The sequence below is a fragment of the Anoplolepis gracilipes genome, chromosome 12 (genome assembly GCF_047496725.1).
Source record: "Anoplolepis gracilipes chromosome 12, ASM4749672v1, whole genome shotgun sequence".
Lineage (NCBI taxonomy): Eukaryota > Metazoa > Arthropoda > Insecta > Hymenoptera > Formicidae > Anoplolepis > Anoplolepis gracilipes.
In genome coordinates, this window is record NC_132981.1 from 1,539,799 (window position 1) to 1,565,689 (window position 25,891).

At 31.0% G+C, this 25,891-nt stretch overlaps 3 protein-coding genes and 2 long non-coding RNA genes across 8 annotated transcripts; 2 read left to right on the top strand and 3 right to left on the bottom strand.

Moving 5' to 3' along the window:
* Positions 1-1,061: 1,061 nt before the first annotated feature.
* Positions 1,062-5,342, bottom strand: LOC140671593 (glucose dehydrogenase [FAD, quinone]-like). Of its 2 annotated transcripts, none has more exons than XM_072903005.1 (5): positions 4,088-5,342; positions 3,471-3,826; positions 2,998-3,306; positions 2,456-2,739; positions 1,062-1,651 (listed from the first exon to the last, which is right to left on the bottom strand). In XM_072903005.1, exons 1-5 carry the CDS (start codon positions 4,672-4,674, stop codon positions 1,298-1,300), a joined length of 1,890 nt encoding a protein of 629 aa, XP_072759106.1. In that variant the 5' UTR covers positions 4,675-5,342; the 3' UTR covers positions 1,062-1,297. The 2 variants fall into 2 exon arrangements, with proteins under 2 accessions (XP_072759106.1, XP_072759105.1); XM_072903004.1 differs by having other exon boundaries at positions 2,456-2,742.
* Positions 4,444-8,128, top strand: LOC140671595 (uncharacterized). The gene is made up of 3 exons (XR_012047772.1): positions 4,444-4,535; positions 7,466-7,604; positions 7,991-8,128. It is a non-coding gene; the product is annotated as an uncharacterized lncRNA (long non-coding RNA).
* Positions 8,093-14,638, bottom strand: LOC140671591 (glucose dehydrogenase [FAD, quinone]-like). Of its 2 annotated transcripts, none has more exons than XM_072903001.1 (5): positions 13,612-14,638; positions 12,995-13,350; positions 12,520-12,828; positions 11,979-12,262; positions 8,093-9,456 (listed from the first exon to the last, which is right to left on the bottom strand). In XM_072903001.1, exons 1-5 carry the CDS (start codon positions 14,199-14,201, stop codon positions 9,103-9,105), a joined length of 1,893 nt encoding a protein of 630 aa, XP_072759102.1. In that variant the 5' UTR covers positions 14,202-14,638; the 3' UTR covers positions 8,093-9,102. The 2 variants fall into 2 exon arrangements, with proteins under 2 accessions (XP_072759102.1, XP_072759100.1); XM_072902999.1 differs by having other exon boundaries at positions 11,979-12,265.
* A 952-nt stretch (positions 14,639-15,590) lies between these two features.
* Positions 15,591-18,324, top strand: LOC140671596 (uncharacterized). Its single transcript, XR_012047773.1, has 3 exons — positions 15,591-15,796; positions 17,423-17,541; positions 18,239-18,324. It is a non-coding gene; the product is annotated as an uncharacterized lncRNA (long non-coding RNA).
* Positions 18,156-24,795, bottom strand: LOC140671592 (glucose dehydrogenase [FAD, quinone]-like). Of its 2 annotated transcripts, none has more exons than XM_072903003.1 (7): positions 24,346-24,795; positions 22,753-23,928; positions 22,112-22,467; positions 21,636-21,944; positions 21,094-21,380; positions 19,326-19,711; positions 18,156-18,370 (listed from the first exon to the last, which is right to left on the bottom strand). In XM_072903003.1, the coding sequence occupies exons 2-6, from the start codon at positions 23,340-23,342 to the stop codon at positions 19,358-19,360; spliced, it is 1,896 nt and encodes a 631-aa protein (XP_072759104.1). In that variant the 5' UTR covers positions 23,343-23,928; positions 24,346-24,795; the 3' UTR covers positions 18,156-18,370; positions 19,326-19,357. The 2 variants fall into 2 exon arrangements, with proteins under 2 accessions (XP_072759104.1, XP_072759103.1); XM_072903002.1 differs by lacking the exon at positions 24,346-24,795 and having other exon boundaries at positions 22,753-23,713; positions 23,815-24,115.
* Between the last annotated feature and the right edge of the window lie 1,096 nt (positions 24,796-25,891).

The following is a 25,891-nucleotide window of genomic DNA, read 5'->3' on the forward strand; positions in this document are numbered from 1 at the left end:
CATTAAGTTCATATATTTGCGAAATTTTCAATAAAATTTGTAAGACATTTTTCAGACAAAACTATTTTTTTAGAAAATGTAAAATGTATATAGTTAAATTCGACGAAAATATATTTGCATGTTGGATACAAGTTTTATTATATTTATATCGAAAATAATATATAAAAAATTTTGCATTTTTAGAAATGGACAGCCATTGCGAGACTTACCATCATTATATCATTGAAAGTCTGAAGGACTGCAATTCGACATGGAAATCGAAAGTAGACTGTTGACGTGATCATTTGTTAAATATATGGTTTGATAAACACTATTTTTGATAGCGCTAAAGAAAGATTTTATCTATTCTGTGCTTATACTGATGATTATATGAAAGTACTGCAGGATTGTTCATTTCAGCGATAACAGTATCTACTTTATTTAAGGTTTTCATTCAATGTTGCCTCAAATTAATCTTGTTTTATTTTATTACTTTAATTATTTGACATTAATTACTGATGTTGAAATTAATTTATTTTCAGTGTTCTTATTTCAAATGCAACAGAATGACAAGCGTACGAAATATTTTTTATTATTATCTTTATCGCGAAATTCCTTGTGCGCTAAAAATATGATGGATAACGATCAACGCTTTTTTTAAACTCGTTAATTTATTAATTTAAAGTATTAAAATACATAGTGTCGTAAAGCTTTGACCAAATTTATCTATAATTTGAATACGTGTGTGTATCGTTGTATTTATTTAAACTGCGTTTCCCTACTGTAATTTTAATATTTTAATTATCAGTTTAACCATAAGCAACCAAAGAGAATTAGCATGCCTTTTCAAATTGAGAAGACACTGAATCTATTAGATCATTTTGACAATATTATTCTATTTTTTCGTTATTAACTAAATAATACAGCCACTGATTAGCATTACACATTTGTGCAGAACGTCAACTTTATACATATGTAAATGAAACGTATAATAGTTATACGTACATAAATATGTTTTATACCGATATAGGACAATAATACTGCATTTAAAGGTAAAAAAATTCCATAAAATGTTTGTGCTCTAAAATATAAAATTCTAATATATATTTCTCACACTTCCTTACAAATTCTATAAATTTTTGTGACAAAGATCAATGCTTTTGTTATCGTTTTCCTTTGAATTTAAAGGAAATCCTCATTTAATCACAGTCTCTCCGTGCTTTCACGATAATATACATACAATATATTTCACATATTTTATCTCATAATTATTTTATCACTTCCACATTTTTGTTTTTCACACGTGTATACGTGTGATTCACAGAGTAGAATCTTTCCATTCCTCCTTTATCATATCGCTGGCTTTCTCGGCGATCATATACACAGGCGCCGTCGTGTGACCGGCGATTAAAGTTGGCATGATACTGGCATCCACGACCCTCAGACCGCTGATCCCGTGCACTCGTAACCTGTGGTCTACCACACCTGAATTGCTCCGAGTGGACATTTTACACGTGCCTGAATAATGATATAAAGTCGTCGACACGTGACGGGCGACGCAGGCCCAGTACGGATCGCTCTTGAAGGCAACGTGCTTGCATCCTGGAAACGGTACCGATAGCAGAGTGGTATTGTAACGTTGGAACGCTTTCGTGGAGGCTACTTCGATTGCCTGAAAAATAATGTATATAAAATTTAATTAGCAAATAATTTAATTAAAGATACGTTTAAATAAAAAAGAAGTATTTTGTGTAACGTGAAAAGGAATACAAGGTGATTTAGTTTAATCTTAAGTTTAGTTGTAATATCTTGTAATTATGCAATTGTAGACAAAAATGATTTAGATAAAATTGAGTTTCAAGGAAGGAGCTCAATCTAGATCTTAAAATCATTCTAATTTTATTATATATTTAATTATATAGATTATATTTTATATATTACATAAATTGTATTATTCATTTTATTATGTATGTTTTATATAAATCAATTTTTTGTAATGTTTGGTGTAAAAAGTTACAAAGATAAGATGGCTAGAAATTAAATAGTTTACAATTTTTTATACTTTAATTTGTAATTATTTAATAAATATATCTATAATTTTATAAAATATATATTGTAAAATATTTCGAAAAATATTCATTTTTCAATATTCTTACCTTAATTCCTTTATATACAAACTAATGAGAAAAACTGATTTATATTTATATTAATTTAATATTTATAATATAATAAAACGTTACGATAATTTTACATTTTTAAAATACTAGATTGATCTTTACGTGATCTTAAAAAATAACTTGAAAGTAATAAATGACTTTAAGGTAAAATTCAAGGTCATCAATTTTTTTACCTCTCAAAATTTTATCAATCAATTTTGTTTCAAACATTTTTTTTCACACTTCACGTCATTTCTAGATATTTAATTATTCAGGTTAAAATAAATTTACCTTGTATGTTAATATATAGGGGTTCTTACCATTTTTATACCTCGCACCATCGTGTTTACATCGTCCTCGTGAGCGTAATAATTTATGTCGATGATCGGCGAATTCGACGGATCGGTGCTTCTTAATGTAAGTCTGCCGCGACTTTTCGGTCGCAGAAGTATAGGTGCGATTGTGAACGAGTCAAGGCCATCGTAATCGCTGTAAACCTCCTTGCTAAATTCCTCCGTTAATCCTAGGAAATTGTGATAAATTCTGGAAATATCGGCGGCTAATGAACTTACAGCCAACCCTAGCTCGATGTCAGGATGGTCATCTTCTGTCAACAATTTCTTTTCGTTAAGATACGTTTCGTGAATGTCATGATTGACAATGATGAAAGTTATATTAAGAACAATCCAGGTTAAAAGAAATAACGTGATTTCTGTATTTTTTGTTTGAGTTTCAAACCAGAATTTAAAAGCAACTTTAAGTAATAAGATACTCTAAAGAAGACAAACTCCTGCGATTATTATCGATATATTTTACATTTTGACGTAGAAATTTCTAAAAATAATCACTATAAAATACTTACCATGTCGTTTTCTGTTTCTTGAATTAGCCTTAGTGTTAATGAAAGCTAATCCTTCGGCGCCTCCAGGTATCGTCAAAGGACCTTTACCGTGTACCAGGTAGTCCACGAAACTAACTGGATTGAAAACTAGACGGTGTCCGACAACAGTCACGCTCTCGTTGACTAAAAACATTAAAGCTGACATGCTCACGTGATCCTGTAAATTAAATCCCACCGAAAGATCCTCGATTACACGAATGCCTAACAAACTCAAGTGATCCTTTGGACCTATCCCGGACAGCATCAATAACTTAGGCGAATTAAGAGCACCTGTCAAATAAAAGAAAGTATATATTAACGTACACATAAGACTTGATTTATATATAATAAAATAACTTCTACTATATATTATATTAAATTTGTCAAAGGAATTTACTTAATGTAGATGGTAAAATCACATTTCTCGATTCTATAACGATATCGTAAATATATACCTGCAGAGAGTATGATCTCTTTAGAAACGGAGACAAAGTACGTTTTATTATTTTTAATAAATTCGACGCCTACGGCTCTTTTCGTCGTTGGATTAATGACAATTTTCGTCACCGTCGAAAATTTGGATAAAGAGAAGTTTGCTCGTTCACGGATCGGCCTGAGAAAGGCTTTACTGGCGCTAACTCTGTGCCCATTTCGCAGAGTTGCTTGTACGGCCGAGAAGCCTACGAGTCTGTCACTGTTATAATCTACTAAATTATAACCGAGCTCCTGACCGGCTTCCAACCAACGTTCCTTCAATGGAGTAGCATAAGGAGAATTCGTGACATCCAGATATCCGTTGAATCCGTGGTATCTAACGAGAAAGAAGTGATGAAGAAAACAGAAGAAGGAAAGATGAAGAGAGAAAGAAAAGAAAAAAAAGAGTTGAAAAGATGAAACGATGAAGAGATTAAAAGAAAAAAAGATAAGACGAAGAAAAATCGAAATGAGAAAGAAAAATAATATTTCTGCTAAAAAATTTTGTACAATAGAAGTTATATGCAAAATGTCACTAAAGCTTCCCACAGGAGGAAGAATGGAATAATTGTATAATTTCTGATCTAAAGACACGTACCTTGCGTCTTTATCGATCAGCTTGCATCTCTCGGACTTGATGAAATAGGGCAGTACTTCTTTGTAACTCCAGCCTGGATTATCCAACGCCGCCCAGGCATCGTAGTCAGCGGGCGATCCTCTCGAATAAATCATGAAGTTCACTACCGAGCTACCGCCGACTGCCTTACCGGATGCTAAGTTGCAACGGCCGTCGACCATCGACAGGCAATATCCTCCATGGCCACTTCTGTCCTGTGGTCGCGGCTCACTTTTGTACACGCGAACGTAATCCGTCGTAGAAAGAAATGGTGCGCTAAAGGGGATATCCGTGAAGAAGATCTCATCGTCGCCCTGCTCGAGCACCAGGACCTTCCAATTGGAATTTTCGGTTAAACGATTCGCGACCACGGATCCGGCCGCGCCGGCACCGATCACCAGAAAGTCGACAGAAGGGAAAGTGTAATCAGGTATTCCGTTCTCGGGTTCTTGTATTTTTGGTGATGGTGGAAAGCCTGAGAAAAAATTATGGATCGTCTCGAGGATACTCGATGACAAAATTCCACTCACGTATCCCAGGAACAAGATTGTTAAGCAGAACTTGCGCATCGCGAAGGTGCGTTTTCCTTTTTATCACTCGTGAGATAATCCTTCTTTTTTCAAACACATGTGTCCAAATCTTTCCTTTTAAGTTTAATACACCATTCACATTTCAATCATGAGTACTTTGTCAGCTTCTTACTTTACAGATAATTGAAATTTTCACATCGAACGTGGTTATGAGATCAATTGGGATCTTTTCCCAGAATCGTTGATTGTTAATTAAAATAAGTTTGCTCAATAATTTTTTCAATATCACTTTAGGATCTGCCTGATTTTGAAGTATCGAATGTCTATCAGCATAATCTTCAGTTGCTTGTGGCACACTATTGTATTTTTTTTTTTTTTTTATATCAACAAGCAACTGCAGTATCTTTTAATGCAGTGTAAATTTGAATAGCATCAGGATCAAGTACGTCAGTTGTTGTCATCCTTTTCACGATCACGGTCAAGTGACGCAAGTAATATAAATGAAAGAATGCAAATTGAATACTAATCAGTGGTTTAAAATGCTGTAACCGAACGAAATTACATCCTTCTCGTGCATTCGAAGTAACGTTTGAAAACATTCGAGTTGAAAAGAATTTATTACATCATATTATGTCGATAATGCAATAATACTCATGGTTGGTTTACTCAATTATGTCACTGTTTTTAAAACATAATTTATAAAAATTTTAGAAGAGAGTTACAACATTTTTTTTTACATGCTTTTTTATGCGCTCAATATTTGCAATATATACACTAAATATATTTTTGATATTTTTTATATTATTTGAATCTTTGTTATATCTTTGATAAACCTTTGATTATGTAATTTAAGACAAACCAATTTAAGTGATACAATTATTACAGAGATGATCACTAAAACTGTAACTTGTGTATACTTTTTTTAATTCAACAAATAAAAAATATTTTTTAAAGTTATTAATAAGGCGTTATTTTTGCTTTTGACAACATTTGTCAAAAATGCAGTTTATACTTGTGTGAAAAATTAAAGTCTGTTAAAAAAAGGTAACGTGTTTATCCCGTAAAATTCACTCAACTACTAATCGTGAGATCGACTTGAACCTCCGTGATTTCATCCGGAGTGACCGCTAAACTTGAGTGAAAGAAAGACTCAAGGATAACCTCTTTTCAAATGTTTATATATAAATAAAATTCATTTGTCGCATTATTATTTGTATGTCAAAATATTTTATATGTACGTACACAAATTGTTTTGCGTACGTTAATACTTTTATTTACAATCCTAATTGACGTTGTTTATGTAGATGTTATTAGGTAACATTTTGAAAACATATGTAGAACATTATATTAGAATGTAAAATGCATGTATATATAATATTTAAAAATATTGATTTTATGTTTTTTTTTACTAAGACTTATAAAATTAAATGTAATGAAAATGCCAAAAGTGTACTATAAAATTGCCAGTATGAAGAAACCAGTTTTGTGTGACCTACATAAGCAATTACAAAATGGTTCTTAATTGTGCAATTGGTATTTGCACCTATTATATCGAAGCGGAGAAAATAACAAAGTTACATAATGCGCGTTTGCATGTCGAGATACGATAAAAATGATTTTCATCGTCATGAAAAAGAATAGAACAATTATTTAATTATTTAATATTTTTAATGTCAAAGAATCAGCAAATGTTCTCTCTCAATTAACATGTTCCATCTTTTACTTAAATTATGTATAAACTTAATGTTAAAAAATATTAAAAATTAATTAGTCTGTATACTCAATATATTAATTATTCTTAATTTTGTTAACGTGTATTACTTAGACGGCACACAATATTTATGTTAAATTTTTATAAATTTATATGAAAATATACTATTTTAAAATATATATACATATTTTACAAAAATCTTTATTCGACATATTTTTAAAATATATGTAGATGAAATATTTTATATAGTATATTTTATATAATATATGATAAGTAATATAATAAGTAATATGATAATTTATAATAACTAAAAAATAAATATGTATAATAATTATTTTATAAATATTTTTTATATTTTTGCTAGAATATTTATAGTAAATATTTATGATCTATTTTATATAAAATCTTAAAAATATTTATTAAAAAGCAAAAGGACAAAAGGGATAGAAAGGACAGGGGATCGCTAACGCGATCTTATAGCGTAAAAATTCACCGGACGAAAATCAAGAAACCAAATTAATTCTATTTTTTTTAATTTTTTGATGGTGACATTTCTATTTAATAGTATACAAGTGCTAATTTAACACATAGTTAATACATCTTTCTGTTTCATATTTACCAGAAATAAAATCAAGTTAACAAGTACTTGATAATTAGAAACAATGGCCATTCAATCATTATTGATCCATAATTTTTGTCTATATTATACTACTTTTCCCACACTTGCATAACTAAACTTGATTTTTAATATTTTAAATAGAAAATAAGCTTATTCTAAGAATTTTTGATTTGATATTTTAGCTTACACTGATTATAATTTGCTCAGTTAATATATATTTTATTATTAAAATCTTTATAATATATATATATATATATATATATATATATATATATATAAATACATATAATATGTATATATATATAATATACATATAATATGTATATATATATATGCATATAAATATATATATATATATATATAAATATATATATATATATATATATATATATATATATATATATATATATATATATATATATATATATATTTGTCTCCACCAAATTAATTCACCAAATATCTGTGAACCCACAATATCATTATTAATTTTTATAACGCAGTTAGTGACGAAGGCAGCCACGACAAGCATTCCAAGAAGGAGCTCTTGAGTGAAAAGCGAAAAGACAAAAAGGATAGAAAGGACCGGGCTACGCGGACCTTAGAGGGTGAAAGTTTACCGAACGAAGATCAAAAATTCAAGTAAATTAATTCTAATTTTTTTCTTATGTTTTAATTTCTTATATTGTGACATTTCTATCTCATAGCGTCCAAGTGCTAATTTAACACATAGTTAACAGATTTTTCTGTTTCACATTTATCAGAAATATAATCAAGTTAACAAGTGCTTGATAATTAGATACGATAATTTGACGTTTTACATATATTTTTATTGATATTCAAACATTAAGTTTATTAATTTTGCGAAATTTTCAATAAAATTTGTAAGACATTTTTCAGACAAAACTATTTTTTTAGAAAATGTAAAATGTATATAGTTAAATTCGACGAAAATATATTTGCATGTTGGATACAAGTTTTATTATATTTATGTCGAAAATAATATATAAAAAATTTTGCAATTTTAGAAATGGACGGGCATTGCGAGACTTACCATTATTATATCATTGAAAGTTTCAAGGACTGTATTTCGACATGGAGATCGAAAGTAGACTGTATTGACGTGATCATTTGTTAAATATACGGTTTGATAAATACTGTTTTTGACAGCGCTAAAGAAAGATTTTATCTATTCTGTGCTTATACTGATGATTATATGAAAGAACTGCAGGATTGTTCATTTCAGCGACAACAATATCTACTTAATTTAAGGTTTTCATTCGATGTTGCTTCAAATTAATCTTGTTTTTTTTTATTAATTTAATTATTTAACATTAATTACTGATGTTGAAATTAATTTATTTTCAGTGTTCTTATTTCAAATGCAACAGAATGACAAGCGTACTAAGTATTTTCTATTATTATCTTTATCGCGAAATTTTTTGTGCGTTAAAAATATGATGGTTAACGATCAACGCTTTCTTTAAGCTCGTTAATTTATTAATTTAAAATATTAAAATACATAGTGTCGTAAAGCTTTGACCAATTTTATATATAGTTTGAATACGTGTGTGTATCGTTGTATTTATTTAAACTGCGTTTCCCTACTATAATTTTAATATTTTAATTATCAGTTTAACCATAAGCAAGCAAAGAGAATTAGCATGCCTTTTCAAATTGAGAAGACAATGAATCTGTTAGATCATTTTGACAATATTATTCTATTTTTTCGTTATTAACTAAAGAATATAGCCACTGAATAGCATTACACATTTGTGCAGAACGTCATTCTTATACATATGTAAATGAAACGTATAATAATTATATGTACATAAATATGTTTTATACCTATATAAGATAATAATACTTCATTTAAGAGCTAGAAAAATTTCATAGAATGTTTCTCCTTTATAATATTCTAATATATATTTTTCACATTTTTTTATACATTCTATTAATTTTTGTAACAAAGATCAATGCTTTTGTTATCGTTTTCCTTTGAATTTAAAGGAAATCCTCATTTAATCACAGTCTCTCCGTGCTTTCACGATAACATACATACAATATATTTCACATATTTTATCTCATAATTATTTTATCACTTCCACTTTTTTCTTTACCACACGTGTATACGTGTGATTCACAGAGTCGAATCTTTCCATTCCTCCTTTATCATATCGCTGGCTTTCTCGGCGATCATGTACACAGGCGCCGTCGTGTGACCGGCGATTAAAGTTGGCATGATACTGGCATCCACGACCCTGAGACCGTTGATCCCGTGCACTCGTAACCTGTGGTCCACCACACCTGAATTGCTCCGAGTGGACATTTTACACGTGCCTGAATAATGATATAAAGTCGTCGACACGTGACGGGCGACGCAGGCCCAGTACGGATCGCTCTTGAAGGCAACGTGCTTACATCCTGGAAACGGTACCGGCAGTAGTGTCGCATTATAACGATTGAAAGCTTTCGTGGAGGCTACTTCAATAGCCTGGAAAAGAATGTATATAAAATTTAATTAGCAAATAATGTAATTAAATATACGTTTAAATAAAAAAAAAGTATTTTGTGTAACGTGAAATGGTATACATGGTGATTTAGTTTAATCTTAAGTTTAATCTTAAGTTGTAATATCTTGTAATTAAGGAATTATTGAAAAAAATGTTTTAGATAAAATTGAGTGTTTTAAAAAAAGAGTTTTTTAAAATAATTCTAATTTTATTATATATTTAATATTATATATTGTAATAAATTCATAAAATTGTTACCGCTCGTATTCTAATCTAATTATAATTAATAACTATTCGGCCAACTAACGAGCAAATTTAATTATGTGTTCACAAAATAATAATATTTATTTCTGTTCTAAATTACAACATACTTAAAACGTTTCGGCTGTACTCAGTTTTCCTCAGTACAATCCGAACGCAAATGTAAATACAAAAATTCATGTAACGGAAACTACAGTCAGATCCTTGTTTTTAAACCCATTAGTACATATAATGGAGCCTTTTGAGCATCCATGGAGGTTTTAACACGCGCAAAATATGAGCAAGCTTAAAAAATTAAGCTTCTTTAATGCCCATACTCTACCGTAATTCATGTCTATCCAATGTTTTAAACAATTAACCATTCCTGTAGCGAAAGATTGTTGTATGTAATTGAAATTAAACCATTGGTATTTAAATTTGATAGAATTAATGGATGTTTAAATAAATTAAATAAAATTATAAGAGTACAGAAAGATAAGAACCTTTTTATGACTAACTCTAATGTTATATGTAAAATAAAATGTAATGAGTGTAACGCGTCTTACGTGGAACAGACAAAAAGACAATTACGAACAAGAATAAAAGAACACCATTAACAACATAAAAATGAATTCGGAAAAACACTCGGTAATTTCAGAACATATCTTGAAAGTTAAACATACATTTAACTGAGAAGACGTAAAAATTTTGGACTTTAAAACGAATTTTCATAAGAGACTCATTTCAGAAATGTTGCATATCAAGGAACAAAAGAACGGTTTAAATTTGAAAAAAGATACCGAATTACTTAACGACGCCTATTATGATATCTTACAGAAGTTGACAAACATATAAAAACTTGTTTATAAGACAAGAATAACTGGGGATAACGATAGATTGTTTAAATACACGAAAGGTTTTTCCTCGACCTCTGGATCATTATGAACAGTTTAGCTTGAATATTGTTGGAAGTGAGATGTCTCATAGAGTCAAGTGGCGATGGATATTTTATAATAATGGACATACAAGTAAGTTTAGGATAAAAAGATTGTAATTAAGTAGCATTATTAGGATCTTAACATCACACAGCAACGTCAACGTTATTTTTAATATTTATAAAACATACAATTCCACGCATCTAAAAACGCATAGATTGTTGGTGGATAATTGTAATTTCCCGCTCTCAAACAACGAAAGGATAATTGATTACTAATAACTTGCGATGGTGCAAAACATTGTAATTTTACGTTAGACTAGAGACGTTCTAACAATTAATGTTATAATTTTTTGATTGGTACACGACCAAGAGATTTTCATAGAACTCTAATCACATGTTTACCGACATAGATTGTAATTAAGCTTACTCATATTTTTACCGACATAGAATGTAGATTGTAATTAAGCTTGGTCATATTTTGCTCGTGTTAAAACCTTCATGAATGCTCAAAAGGCTCCATTATATGTACTAATGCGGGGTTTAAAATCAAAGATCTGACTGTAGTTTCCGTTACATGAATGTTTGTATTTGCATTTGCGTTCGGATTGTACCGAGAAAGGCTTCGTACAGCTGAAACGTTTTAAGTATGTTGTAATTTAGAACAAGAGTAAATATTATTATTTTGTGAACACATAATTAAATTTGCTCGTTAGTTGGCCGAATAGTTATTAATTATATTTATATATTGTATTTTATACATTATAAAAATATATATTATATTATATATTTTATTATATATGTATTATATATGTCAAGTACACATATATGTATTATATAAATCAATTTTTCACAATGTTCGTTGTAAAAAGTTACAAAGGTAAGAAGGTTAAAAATTAATTAGTTTACAACATTGATACTTTAATTTGTAATTAATTAATTAATAATAAGTATATTTATAATTTTATAAAATATATACTACAAAATATCTCGTAAAATATTCATTTTTCAATAATCTAACCTTAATTCTTTTATTTACAAAATAATGAGAAAAATTGATTTATATTTTTATTAATTTTATATTTATAAAACAATGAAAAGTAATGATAGTTTTATATTAAAAAAAAACTAGATTAATCTTTACATGAATTTAAAAGTAATGAATGACTTTAAGTTAAAATTCTTGGCCATAAATTTTTTTTATCTCTCAAAATCAATCAATTTTGTTTAAAACATTTTTTTCTTTACATTGGTTATGTGATTTCCAAATATTTGATTATTTAGATTAAAATAAATTTACATTGTATGTTAATATATAGGGGTTTTTACCATTTTTATACCTCGCACCATCGTGTTTACATCGTCCTCGTCAGCGTAATAATTTATGTCGATGATCGGTGAATCCAAAAGATCGGTGCTTCTTAAAGTAAGTCTGCCGCGACTTTTCGGTCGCAGAAGTACAGGTCCGATCGAGAACGAGTCAAGACCCTCGTAATCGCTGAAAACCTCTTTCTTAAAATCCTCTGTTAATCCTAACAAATCGCGATATAGTCCAGAAGTTTCGGCGGATAGTGAGCTTATACCCAACAGTAGCTCGATATCAGGAGTGTTATCTTCTGTCAATAATTTTGTCTTGTTAGAATACGTTTTGTAGATGTGATGATTGACAGTGATTAAAGTTACATTGGAACAGTTTAATTTTATAAAATAATATAATTTTTATATTTTTTGTTTGAGTCTCAAACGAAAGTTTCAAAACAATTTTAAATAACAAGAGACTCCAAAGAAAACAAATTCTAGCAATTTTTTAGCCATAAATTTTACATTTTGTCGTATAAATTTCTAAAAATAATCACTACAAAATGCTTACCATATCGTTCGCTGTTTCTTGAATTAGCCTTAGTGTTAATGAAAGCTATTCCTTCGACTCCTACAGGTAACGTCCAAGGACCTTTACCGTGTATCAGATAGTCCACGAAACTAACTGGATTGGAAACTAGACGTTGTCCGACAATAGTCACACTCTCGTTGACTAGGAACGTTAAAGCTGACATGATCACGTGATCTTGTAAATTAAATCCCACTGGAAGATCCTCGATTACACGAATGCCTAACGAACTCAAGTGATCCTTTGGACCTATCCCGGATAGCATCAATAACTTAGGCGAATTAAGAGCACCTGTCAAATAAAAGAAAGTATATATTTACATACAAATAAGACGTGATTTATATATAATAAAATAACTTCTATTAAATATTATATTAAATTTGTCAAGGGAATTTACTCTATGTAGATGGTAAAATCACATTATTTTTGATTCTATAACGATATCGTAAATATATACCTGCAGAGAGTATGATCTCTTTAGAAGCAGAGACAAAGTACGTTTTATGATTTTTAATAAATTCGACGCCTACGGCTCTTTTTGTTGTTGGATTAATGACAATTTTCGTCACCGTCGAAAATTTGGATAAATAGAAGTTTGCTCGTTCACGGATCGGCCTGAGGAAGGCTTTACTGGCGCTAACTCTGTGCCCATTTCGCAGAGTTGCTTGTACGGCCGAGAAGCCTACGAGTCTGTCACTGTTATAATCTACTAAATTATAACCAAGCTCCTGACCGGCTTTCAACCAACGTTCCTTCAACGGAGTAGCATAAGGAAAATTCGTGACATCCAGATATCCGTTGAATCCGTGGTATCTAACGAGAAAGAAGTGATGAAGAAAACAGAAGAAGGAAAGATGAAGAGAGAAATAAAAGAAAAAAAAGAGTTGAAAAGATGAAACGATGAAGAGATTAAAAGAAAAAAAGATAAGACGAAGAAAAAATGAAATAAGAAAGAAAAATAATATTTCTGCTAAAAAATTTTGTACAATAGAAGTTATATACGAAATGTCACTAAAGCTTTCCACAGGAGGAAGAATGGAATAATTGTATAATTTCTGATCTAAAGACACGTACCTTGCGTCTTTATCGATCAGCTTGCATCTCTCGGACTTGATGAAATAGGGCAGTACTTCCTTGTAACTCCAGCCTGGATTATCCAACGCCGCCCAGGCATCGTAGTCAGCGGTCGATCCTCTCGAATAAATCATGAAGTTCACTACCGTGCTACCGCCGACTGCCTTACCGGATGCTAAGTTGCAACGGCCATCGACCATCGACAGACAATATCCTCCATGGCCACTCGTGTCCTGTGGTCGTGGCTCACTTTTGTACACGCGAACGTAATCCGTCGTAGAAAGTAATGGTGCGAAAAAGGGGACATCCGTGAAGAAGATCTCGTCGTCGCCCTCCTCGAGTACCAGCACTTTCCAGTTGGGATTCTCGGTTAGACGATTCGCGACTACGGATCCAGCCGCGCCGGCTCCGATTACCAGAAAGTCGACAGGGGGCAAAGTGTAATCGGGTATTCCGTCCTCAAGCTCCTGTATTTTTGGTGATGGTGGAAAGCCTGAGAAAAAATTATGGATCGTCTCGAGAATACCCGATGACAAAACTCCATTCCACACGTATCCCAGGAACAAGATTGTCAACCAGAACTTGCGCATCGCGAAGGTGCGTTTTCCTTTTTATCACTCGTGAGATAATCCTTCTTTTTTCAAACACGTGTGCTTATATCTTTCCCTTTAAGTTTAACGCGCCATTCACATATCAATCATGAGTACTCTGTCAGCTTCTTATTCTATAGATAATTGAAATTTTCACATCAAATACAATCGTGAGCTCGAATGAAATCTTTTAATAAGGCGTTATTTTTGCTTTTGACAAATTTTTTCGAATTTGCAAGTTGTATTTGAGTGAAAAGTTAAAATTTCTTAAGTAATTAGAAAAGAGATATTTGTTTTTCTCGTGAAATTCACTCAACTACTGATTGTGCCTTCTTCATTTGTACTTCGTGGTTTCCTTTGAGTGACTAAAACTAAAAAGTGAAAAATAAGTCAAGACAAACCTGTTATGTAATATTTTTACGCGAGTAGACTTTATTTGCTACATTATCATTTTTTATGTCTAAATACTCACGCATTTTGTAATATACTGCGTATAACATTTAGAAGGTCATTTTAGTTTTCTTAAAAAATAGATAAAATTCTACCAGTTGTAATTCGTTAAAAATGAACAAAATTTAAATTTAACAGTTTTAAAGCTTGAAATCTCTACTGTCGAAAGCCCACCATTATTTTCAAGTTTCTGTGAGTTTGATAATTTTTACATATAGACAACTACGATCTGAACAAAATGAAAATTGTTTTCTCACTTTGTGGGCTTCTGACAAAAATTTTTTTTACCAATTTTTTTTGTCGGAAAAACTTTTTAATTTTTTTAAACAATTGTTTCATTGATCTCCATAACATATATTTTTTCATGAAAATTGGCTGAGTCATTTTCAAGAAAAACTACTTTTTTTATTTGTTTCCCTCCTCCATAACTCTTACAAAAATGTTACTTTGAAGTAAACGTTTAACATAATTTTATATTACATTGATGTCAACTTATGACAACAATTTGGACCTGATACGGGCGGGGACAGATTTGCCTACCTTATCCGGCCATACGCTTTAGTTTTATCTTCTACTTGACTGTAGGTTTGAGCAAATATTGATGCTCGAATTATAATTTCTACATAAGGAATACTTTTTACCAGGACATTTCAGCATTTGCGATTTGCATCATCAGACGAATCTAACACCGATTGTCTAGAAAACACCAGTAAGTATCATATAACAATCGATAAAAGCTGTTATAATAAATTCGATATTTTTTTACGAGAATTCTTTGAACTTTTCTATCTTTTAAAGGCTTAGCCTACTCTAAAACAAAAATTGATTTAAAAAAATTTTTTTAAAACTCTTACAAAATTAATTTTTTTGACGTTTTACATATATATATATATATATATATATATATATATATATATATATATATATATTTGTCTCCATCTTTCACCAAATTAATTCATCAAATATCTGTAAATCCACAATATCATTATTAATTTTTATAACGCAGTTAGTGACGAAGGCAGTCACGACAAGCATTCCAAGAAGGAGCTCTTGGGTCGAAAGCGAAAGGACAAAAAGGATAGAAAGGACAGGGGCTACGCGACCTTAGAGGGTGAAAGTTCACCGGACGAAGATCAAGAAACCAAGTAAGTTCATTTTATTCTTTTTTCTTATTTTTCGATGGTGACATTTCTATCTTATAGCGTCCAAGTGCTAATTTAACACATAGTTAACAGATCTTTCTGTTTCATATTTATCAGAAATATAATCAAGTTAAGAAGTGCTTGATAATTAGGAATTAGACGATGGTCATTCAATCATTATTGATCCATATTTTCTATCTGTATTATACTATATTTCTCACACTTGCATAACTAAACTTGATTTTTAATATTTTAAATGGAAAATAAGCTTATTTCAAGTATTTATGATTTGATATTTTTGCTCTTACACTGATTTTAATTTGCTCAGTTAATATATTGTTACGTCCGCCGGATCCATATATATCGAACGCGTACGCGGCGCAACTGCTCGGCTCTCACTTTCACATTCAGACTCGTAAATAAAACACATTTTTAATAAACAAGGGGAACTTTAATTATTAACACAAACATAGAAACTGCACAATAAAATCAATAATTTTGTAACCTATGATAACGCGACCGTTCAGCTTGACAAGCTGTCAGCTGTCACAAGTCTCTCAAAATCGAAGATGAAAATGAAAATTTTTTTCTTACTTTGTGGGCTTGTCACGTGTCTAGAAAAAATTCTAGAAAAAAATTAGCAAACATTTTAAAGTTTCTATTGTGAAAGCTTAAAGTTTTCCTTACAAAATCGCTTTTTAAAAGTTTGTCTATGATTTTTTATCGAATTATTGTCGATTAAATAAAAAATGAGCATTTTAACTATGATCGTTTATAACTCCGTCAAAAATCATCGTATCGCAATGACCAAAAAAGATTCTTAAAGCAGAAATTTTGCTCTATCAAATGATATAATTGTTTTTTTAATGAACATGTAAACATGCTATAAATGGATGAAAATAATGTAAAAATTATCGATTTTTCTTTTTTTTATTGACCCAGAAAAACAATTGTGTGGAACAACAAAAATTGTTTCTTCACGTTTTTTTATACTTTAAAGTACACTGAATTTGACAAAAAATTGCCAAATAGCTATAAGATTTTTTATATATAAAATATAAAATAATATATAAATTTTACAAAGTATAATTTAGCTTTGGAATATAATACATATATTTCAAGTGTTTTAACATTATTCTGAATAAAAACAATTAATTTCATTTAAGTACTGTCATTTTCTGTTACCTTCTGGATATTTAAATGCAAGTAACAAAATTTTATATAAGAAAAGCTGTAAAGTGAATTTTTATCATGATAATTCTGTTGTAATTTGTAAAGCATTTGCAAGAATATATTAAATTTATAATAAATTACAGTCAAAAAATAATGCTGACACTCCAGAATAAAGTTACAAATTTAATTTAGATAATCAATATCTGAGAAACATATTTTTTATCTGGAAGCGATGTTTTTTAAATAGAAGAAAAATCAATAACGAATGGAAAATTTTATTCAATGCATGAAGAGAGGAAACAAAATGAATGCTTATGCTTATGATGTTTATGTATTTTTATGATAAATAAAATTGTGATTAAAAGTCAAATAGGATTGATTATAGTAAATACACACATATGATCAGTGCATGTTCAATTAATTAGAAAATTAGTTTTATCTTCTACTTGATTGTAGGTTGGGCAAATATTGATGCTCGAATCACAATTTCTACATCAGAAATACTTTTTACGCACGTGTTTCAGCACTTGCAATTTGCGTCATCAGATGAATTCAACACCGGTTGTACAACACTAGTAAGTATCATATAACAATCGATAAAAGCTGTTATAATAAATTCGATATTTTTTTACGAGAATTCTTTCAACTTTTGAGGCCTTAGCCTAGTCCAGTATGAAAATTGATGATATAAAAAAATTTGTTTTAGACTCTTACAAAATTCATCTTTTTGACGTTTTACATATATTTTTATTGATATTCAAACAGTAAGTCCATTAATTTTGCGAAATTTTCAATTAAATTTGGAGGACATTTTTCAGACATAAAACTTTTTTTTAGAAAGTGTTAAAAAGCCGATTTTTTGAGCTTTTAAAGTAGACTACGCTCTTAAATATAATATACAAAATAAAATAAAATCCGAAAAAGAAAATTAATTAGAAATCAATAAGAGAACACATAAAAATGTGCAAAAAATGTTTAAATAAGCATAATTAAATATGAATTTTTAGAATACTTTTTCTATAATAAAAATTTTTTATTTTAATTTGCTTTCTAAAAAATATAAAGTTTAATAATACATAAAAACTCGATATTTATTCATTATCTTTGTTTGAAATAGCAGATTATATAGATCTGCTGAGATTTTTCGTATAAGACGAATAAAGTTTAGAATCAGAAATATGGTTAATTTCGAGGAAAATATATTTGCACGTTGGATACAAGTTTTACTACATTTATGTCGAAAATAATATATGAAAAATTTGACAATTTTAGAAATGAACGGCCATTGCGAGACTTACCATCATTAGACCATTGAAAGTTTAAAGGACTGCAAATCGAAAGTGGACTGTGTTGATGTGATCATTTGTTAAATACACGGTTTGATAAACACAGTTTTTGACAGCGCTAAAAAAAAAAAGATTTTATCAATTCTGTACTTATACTGATGATTATATGCCTTAATAAAAAAACTGCAGGACTGTTCAATTCAGCGACAACATTATCTACTTTACTTAAGATTTTTATTTGATGTTACTTCAAATTAATCTTATTTTTTTGTTACTTTAATTATTTGACATTAATTACTAATGTTGAAATTAATTTATTTTCAGTGTTCTCTTATTTCAAGTGCAACAGAATGACAAACGTACGAAATATTTTCTATTATTATCTTTATCGCGAAATTCCTTGTGCGCTAAAAATATGATGGATAACGATTAACGCTTTTTATAAACTCGTTAATTTATTAACTTAAATATTTAAATACATAGTGTCGTAAAGCTTTGATAAAATTTAAATATAGCTTGAATATGTATGTGTATTGTTGTATTTATTTAAATTACATTTTACTACTACAACTTTGATATTTTAATTAGCAGTTCAACCGTAAGCTACCAAAGAGAATCAGCATGTTTTCTCAAATAAGGAAGACAGCGAATCTGTTAGATTATTTTGACAATATTATTCTATTTTTTCGTTATTAACTAAAGAAACAGCCACTGACTAACATTACACATTTGTGCAGAACGTCATCTTTATACATATGTAAATGAAACGTATAATAATTAAGTATACGTACATAAATATATTTTATACCTATATAGAACAATAATACTCCATTTAAAAGGTAAAAAAATTCCATAAAATGTTTCTCCTTTATAATATAATATTCTGATATATATTTTTAACGTTTCCTTATACATTCTATTAATTTTTGTGACAAAGATCAATGCTTTTGTTATCGTTTTCCTTCGAATTTAAAGGAAATCCTCATTTAATCACAGTCTCTGCGTGCTTTCACGATAACATACATACAATATATTTCACATATTTTATCTCGTAACTGTTTTATCACCTTTACCTTTTTGCTTTTCACACGTGTATACGTGTGATTCACAGAGTAGAATCTTTCCATTTCTCCTTTATCATATCGCTGGCTTTCTCGGCGATCATGTACACAGGTGCCATCGTGTGACCGTCGATTATGGTTGGCATGATATTGGCATCCACGACCCTCAGACCGCTGATCCCGTGCACTCGTAACCTGTGGTCCACCACACCCGAATTCCTCCGAGTGGACATCTTACACGTGCCTGAGTAATGATATATAGTCGTCGACACGTGATGGGCGACGCAGGCCCAGTATGCATCGCTCTTGAAGGCAATGTGTTTGCATCCCGGAAACGGTACCGATAGCAGAGTGGTATTGTAACGTTTGAACGCTTCCGTGGAGGCTACTTCGATCGCCTGGAAAAAAATGTATAAAAAAATTAATTGGCAAATAATTTAATTAAAGGTACGTTTAAACAAGAAAGAAATATATTGTGTAACGTGAAATAGAATACAAAATGATTTAGTCTAATTTTAAGTTTAATTTTTTATAATATCTTGTAATTATGCAATTGTAGAAAAAAATGTTTTAGATAAATTGAGTTGTAAGAAAGAAGCTCAATCAAGATTTTAAAATCATTTTAATCTTATTATGTACATATTTAATATTATACATTATATATTGCATATTATATGTATACAGGGTGTCCCATTTTAACTTTTACGTTCAAATATTTCGATACCACTTGGTTTTAGAAAAAAATGTTTCAAACAAAAGTTGTATGATATGAAGAGGGCTATAAAATGGTGGCAATGGTTTGACCTTGAATAGTCGATTGAAGGTCACGTGAAGGTCACTTCGAATTTTTAAATGAAACCCTCTATTTTTCAATGCATATTCTTGTAGCTTATCTCGAGAGCTTTCCAAAACACTATAATAAAATATTTTTTCATTAAGTATTTTTCGAGTTATGAGGCTTGAAATTTCCGATATTTTGACATCAAATACGAAATATCTCGTAAAATGTTAGTTTTTCGATTATCTTATTTTAATACTTTTTAGCACATAAAAATAATCATAAAGAAAAGAGATAGTTGTTTCTTTAAAAAAAATAACTTGTATATGTATTGTATGAATCAATTCTTCGTAATGTTCGGTGTAATATGTTACAAAGGTAGGATGGCTAAAAATTAAATAGTTTATAAGATTTTATATTTTAATTTCTAATTAATTAATAATAAATATTTATAATTTTATAAAATATATACTATCACATATTTTGAAAAATATTCATTTTTCAATATTCTTACCTTAATTCTTTTATATACAAAATAATGAGAAACATTAATTTATATTTTTATTAATTTTATATTTATAATATAACAAAAAAGTTACGATAGTTTTACATTTTTAACAAACTAGATGTTCTTTACATAATCTTAAAAAATGACTTGAAAATAATAAATGATTTTAAATTAAATAAATGAGCAAATTAGAAAACTGAGTGATTAAGAGCCAAACGCAGATATTAGTGCGACAATTTCACAGAAAATATTTTTCTGTAAACTATTTGCTTGTTTGTAAACATTAATGAGTCTTATTTTCTCAGTAATTTATTCAATAAATGACTTTAAGTAAAAATTGAAGATCATCAACGTTTTTTACCTCTCAAAATTCTATCAATCAATTTTATTCTTTGAAACATATTTTTCTCTACATTGGTTATGTGATTTCCAGATATTTCATTATTTAGGTTAAAACAAATTTATCTTGTATGTTAATATGTAAAGATTCTTACCATTTTTATACCTCGCACCATCGTGTTTACATCGTCATCGTGAGCATAATAATTTATGTCGATGATCGGCAAATCCGACGAATCGGTGCTTCTTAATGTAAGTCTGCCGCGACTTTTCGGTCGCAGAAGTACAGGTATAATCGTGAACGAGTTAAGGCCGTCGTAATCGCTGTAAACCTCCTTGCTAAATTCCTCCGTTAATCCTAGGAAATCGCGAAAAAGTCCGGAAATATCGGCGGCTAGTGAGGTTACAAGCAACACTAGCTCGATATCAGAATGATTATCCTCTGTCAACAATTTCTTCTCGTTAGAATACGTTTCGTGAATGTCATGATTGACAATGAGGAAAATTACATTAGGAATAGTTCAGGTTATAAGAAATAATGTGATTTTTGTATTTTTCGTTTGGGTCTCAAACCAGAATTTAAAAACAATTTTAAGTAATAAGATACTCTAAAGAAGACAAACTCCTGCCATTATTATCGATATATTTTACATTTTGACGAAGAAATTTCTAAAAATAATCACTATAAAATACTTACCGTGTCGTTTTCTGTTTCTTGAATTAGCCTTAGTGTTAATGAAAGCTATTCCTTCGGTGCCTCCAGGTATCGTCCAAGGACCTTTACCGTGTATCAAGTAGTCCACGAAACTAACTGGATTGGAAACTAGACGGTGTCCGACAACAGTCACGCTCTCGTTGACTAGGAACGTTAAAGCTGACATACTCACGTGATCCTGTAAATTAAACCCCACCGAAAGGTCCTCAATTACACGAATGCCTAACGAACTCAAGTGATTCTTTGGACCTATTCCGGACAGCATCAATAACTTAGGTGAACCAAGAGCACCTGTGCAATAAAAAAAGTATCTATTGACGTACAAATAAATTGATTTATATATAATAATATAACTTTTAATAAATATTATATTAAATTTGTTTCTCAAGTGAATTCATTTTATGTAGCTGGTACTATCACATTTTTTTCGGTTCTATAACGATATTCTAAATATATACCTGCAGAAAGTATGATCTCTTTAGAAGCGGAGACAAAGTACGTTTTATGATTTTTAACAAATTCGACGCCTACGGCTGTTTTCGTCGTTGGATTAATAACAATTTTCGTCACCGTCGAAAATTTGGATAAATAGAAGTTTGCTCGGCCACGGATCGGCTTGAGGAAGGCCTTGCTGGCGCTAACTCTGTGCCCATTTCGCAGAGTTGCTTGCACAGTCGAGAAGCCTATTAGTCGGTCACTGTTATAATCTACCAAATCGTAACCGAGCTCTTGACCAGCTTCCAACCAACGTTCCTTCAACAGAGTAGCATAAGGAGAATTCGTGACATCCAGATATCCGTCGAATCCGTGGTATCTGACGAGAAAAGAAGTGATGAAGAAAACAGAAGAAGGAAAGATAAAGAGAGAAAGAAAAGAAAAAAAAGGGTTGAAAAGATCAAACAATAGAGAGATCAAAAGAAGAAAAGATAAGAAGAAGAAAAAAAGAAAAAAAATGAAGAAAAAAAATGAAATAACAAAGAAAAATAATATTTCTGTTAAAAAATTTTGTACAATTGAAGTTATATACGAAATGTCACTAAAGCTTCCCACAGGAGGAAGAATGGAATAATTGTATAATTTCTGACCTGAAGACACGTACCTTGCGTCCTTATCAATAAGCTTGCATCTCTCGGACTTGATGAAATAGGGCAGTACTTCCTTGTAACTCCAGCCTGGATTATCCAACGCCGCCCAGGCATCGTAGTTAGCAGGCGATCCTCTCGAATAAATCATGAAGTTCACTACCGAGCTACCGCCGACTGCCTTACCGGATGCTAAGTTGCAACGGCCGTCGACCGTCGACAGACAATATCCTCCATGGCCACTCGTGTCCTGTGGTCGCGGCTCACTTTTGTACACGCGAACGTAATCCGTCCGAAAAAGAAATGGTGCGATAAAGGGGATATCCGTGAGGAAGCTCTCGTCGTCGCCCTCCTCGAGTACCAGCACTTTCCAGTTGGGATTCTCGGTTAGACGATTCGCGACTACGCATCCAGCCGCGCCGGCTCCGATTACTAGAAAGTCGACAGGGGGAAAAGTGTAATCGGGTATTCCGTCCTCAAACTCCTGTATTTTTGGTGATGGTGGAAAGCCTGAGAAAAAATTATGGATCGTCTCGAGGATACCCGATGACAAAATTCCACCCCACACGTATCCCAGGAACAAGATTGTCAAGCAAAACTTGCGCATCGCGAAGGTGCGTTTTCCTTTTTATCACTCGTGAGATAATCCTTCTTTTTTCAAACACGTGTGCTTATATCTTTCCTTTTAAGTTTAACGCGCCATTCACATTTCAATCATGAGTACTCTGTCAGCTTCTTATTCTATAGATAATTGAAATTTTCACATCAAATACAATCGTGAGCTCGAATGAAATCTTTTAATAAGGCGTTATTTTTGCTTTTGACAAATTTTTTCGAATTTGCAAGTTGTATTTGAGTGAAAAGTTAAAATTTCTTAAGTAATTAGAAAAGAGATATTTGTTTTTCTCGTGAAATTCACTCAACTACTGATTGTGCCTTCTTCATTTGTACTTCGTGGTTTCCTTTGAGTGACTAAAACTAAAAGGTGAAAATCAAGTCAAGACAAACCTGTTATGTAATATTTTTACGCGAGTAGACTTTATTTGCTACGTTATAATTTTTTATGTCTAAATACTCACGCATTTTGTAATACACTGCGTACAACATTTAGAAAGTCATTTTAGTTTTCTTAAAAAATAGTTACTCAACTACTGATTGTGCCTCCGTCTTTTGTACTTCCATTTGAGTGACTGCTAAACGTTAGGTGAAAAAAAAAGTCAAGCCAAACTGTTTTCTAATGTTTTTATACAAATAAACTTTAATTGCTACATCATCATTTATTATGTTAAAATATTATGCACATTTGTGCACAATTTGTTATACGTATGTCAATATTTTTTTTATAATTCCAAAGGACGTAGTCCATACAGATGTTATTATGTAACATTTTGAAAATATTCATAAGACATTATATAATTATTTATAGAATATAAAATGCATGTATAATTAATATTTGAATATATTGAGATTACGTATTTTTTTGCTTACTAAGCGTATGAAATGAAACGCGATAAATGTGGCGAATGCGTATAAAATTGCAAAGAAACGAGTTTTACATATGTGACCTATATAACCAACTACAAAATAGTCTTTAATTGTAGGATTGGTACCTATTCTACCGTAGCAGAGAAAATAACAAAGTTACATAATGCGTGTTTGCGTGATGTCGAGGTTCGATACTGCATTCAATGCGTACATACATACACATCTAACCGACAGACACCATTCCTGCCGGTGCGTGTACATACATACATCGAGATTTAGGCCTGTAGAGTTATTCTAAAACTTTTAAGGTGTTACGTCGTCTCGACTGCACGATTCCTTCCTTTTACGGAATTTTAACACTTACCGTCTACACTACGACACTCACTAGGGCACACTGCCTCAACGACTTTCGCGGAGTCGTGGTAACAACCGAGCGCGCGATAACAACTTGTTATCATAAAAAACGGAAAAGGGCAGTACGACCCTAATCTATTGGGAAATGATAATAATGCACTTAATACCAAAGTCTAAGTCCTCTCACAAAATCGTGAAACACATCCTCTTCCATATGTTTTCCAAATGCACCGGAAGTATCAAAAAAAAAAAAAAAAAAAAAAAAATAGGAAACGGGTTCCTGACAACGTTAGAAGAGTTTCTCACCGATAGAACTATCAGCAGAGAACATAGAAAATAATATGACCCAGAATCACATGAGCGATAATCTTGCTCCAAAAACCATATAAAAGAGGGATTTTGGGAGAAAACGAACTCAAGCTCTCTCTCTCTCGAATTTCACCAGTCTGTTTTAATCCGTCATTCTGTAAAAGTGAACAGTAAAAGTTATCGGTGAACCACTCGAACGCCACTGAAGGAAATTCGGTTGAACCCTGATCACAACATCTTCAAATTTATCACTCAACTCACGGCTAGAGTCAGTGAAACCAAAGCTTCAATTTCCCTTGGCTCATCCTCTCGAACGACCACAATAGATTCTCCAAAGCTCCAGCTAAGGTATTCCAAAGGCAAACTCAAGTCGCCATTTTTCACGACCGTATCAAAAGCATCGGCCAGACAAAGCGTACTGCCCACTAAACACGAATAACATTTCCAATGAATTTAAATCCACTCCTTAACACACTTACACACTTCTTTACTTTGCATTTCCTTTTTTTATTTCAATAAGATCATTGTAAAACTTCCAATCAGAATTTAAAATTTAATGGTAGAGTCTCTCTCCCTTCTCTATTCTGATTGACGTCCTCCGCACTAATGTATGTAACACCCGCGATTAAAACACTTACACACACACACACGCACACAACCACACGTACTCACGCTAACATAAAATAGAGAATGATTGTAATTTAATAACGAACATGTAAACACATATAAGTATATATTATATACACATATTTGTGTGCGGTTCTGACGCAGTGAGTTGAGCGTCTGCTCACTATGCCTAAGATCTCGGGTTCAAATCCGAACAGAACCATCGAATTTTTATTCGATGTTATTTGATCGCCACTTCTCGGAAGGTAATGGCAAGATCACCGAGAGTATATCTTGCCGCAGAAAAAGAACTTCCTCTTTATCTAGACCGTTGTCGGTTGAAAAATCGCATTTGGTTCTATCCTGTGTAATAAGGATTAATTTCCTTTACCAAAAAGGGGA

Bases quoted from the DNA above. Each gene is read 5' to 3' on its own strand.
- LOC140671591 (XM_072902999.1), bottom strand. From the start codon at position 14,201: ATGCGCAAGTTCTGGTTGACAATCTTGTTCCTGGGATACGTGTGGAAT. The intron at 13,351-13,611 runs GTACGTGTCTTT...CTTTCTCGTTAG, and splicing joins CTGATCGATAAAGACGCAAG to ATACCACGGATTCAACGGAT. The intron at 9,457-11,978 runs GTAAAAACCCCT...ATTCTTTTCCAG, and splicing joins TGGTGCGAGGTATAAAAATG to GCTATTGAAGTAGCCTCCAC.
- LOC140671593 (XM_072903004.1), bottom strand. From the start codon at position 4,674: ATGCGCAAGTTCTGCTTAACAATCTTGTTCCTGGGATACGTGAGTGGA. The intron at 3,307-3,470 runs GTATATATTTAC...TTTATTTGACAG, and splicing joins AGAGATCATACTCTCTGCAG to GTGCTCTTAATTCGCCTAAG. The intron at 1,652-2,455 runs GTAAGAACCCCT...ATTATTTTTCAG, and splicing joins TGGTGCGAGGTATAAAAATG to GCAATCGAAGTAGCCTCCAC.
- LOC140671592 (XM_072903003.1), bottom strand. From the start codon at position 23,342: ATGCGCAAGTTTTGCTTGACAATCTTGTTCCTGGGATACGTGTGGGGT. The intron at 22,468-22,752 runs GTACGTGTCTTC...TTTTCTCGTCAG, and splicing joins CTTATTGATAAGGACGCAAG to ATACCACGGATTCGACGGAT. The intron at 19,712-21,093 runs GTAAGAATCTTT...ATTTTTTTCCAG, and splicing joins TGGTGCGAGGTATAAAAATG to GCGATCGAAGTAGCCTCCAC.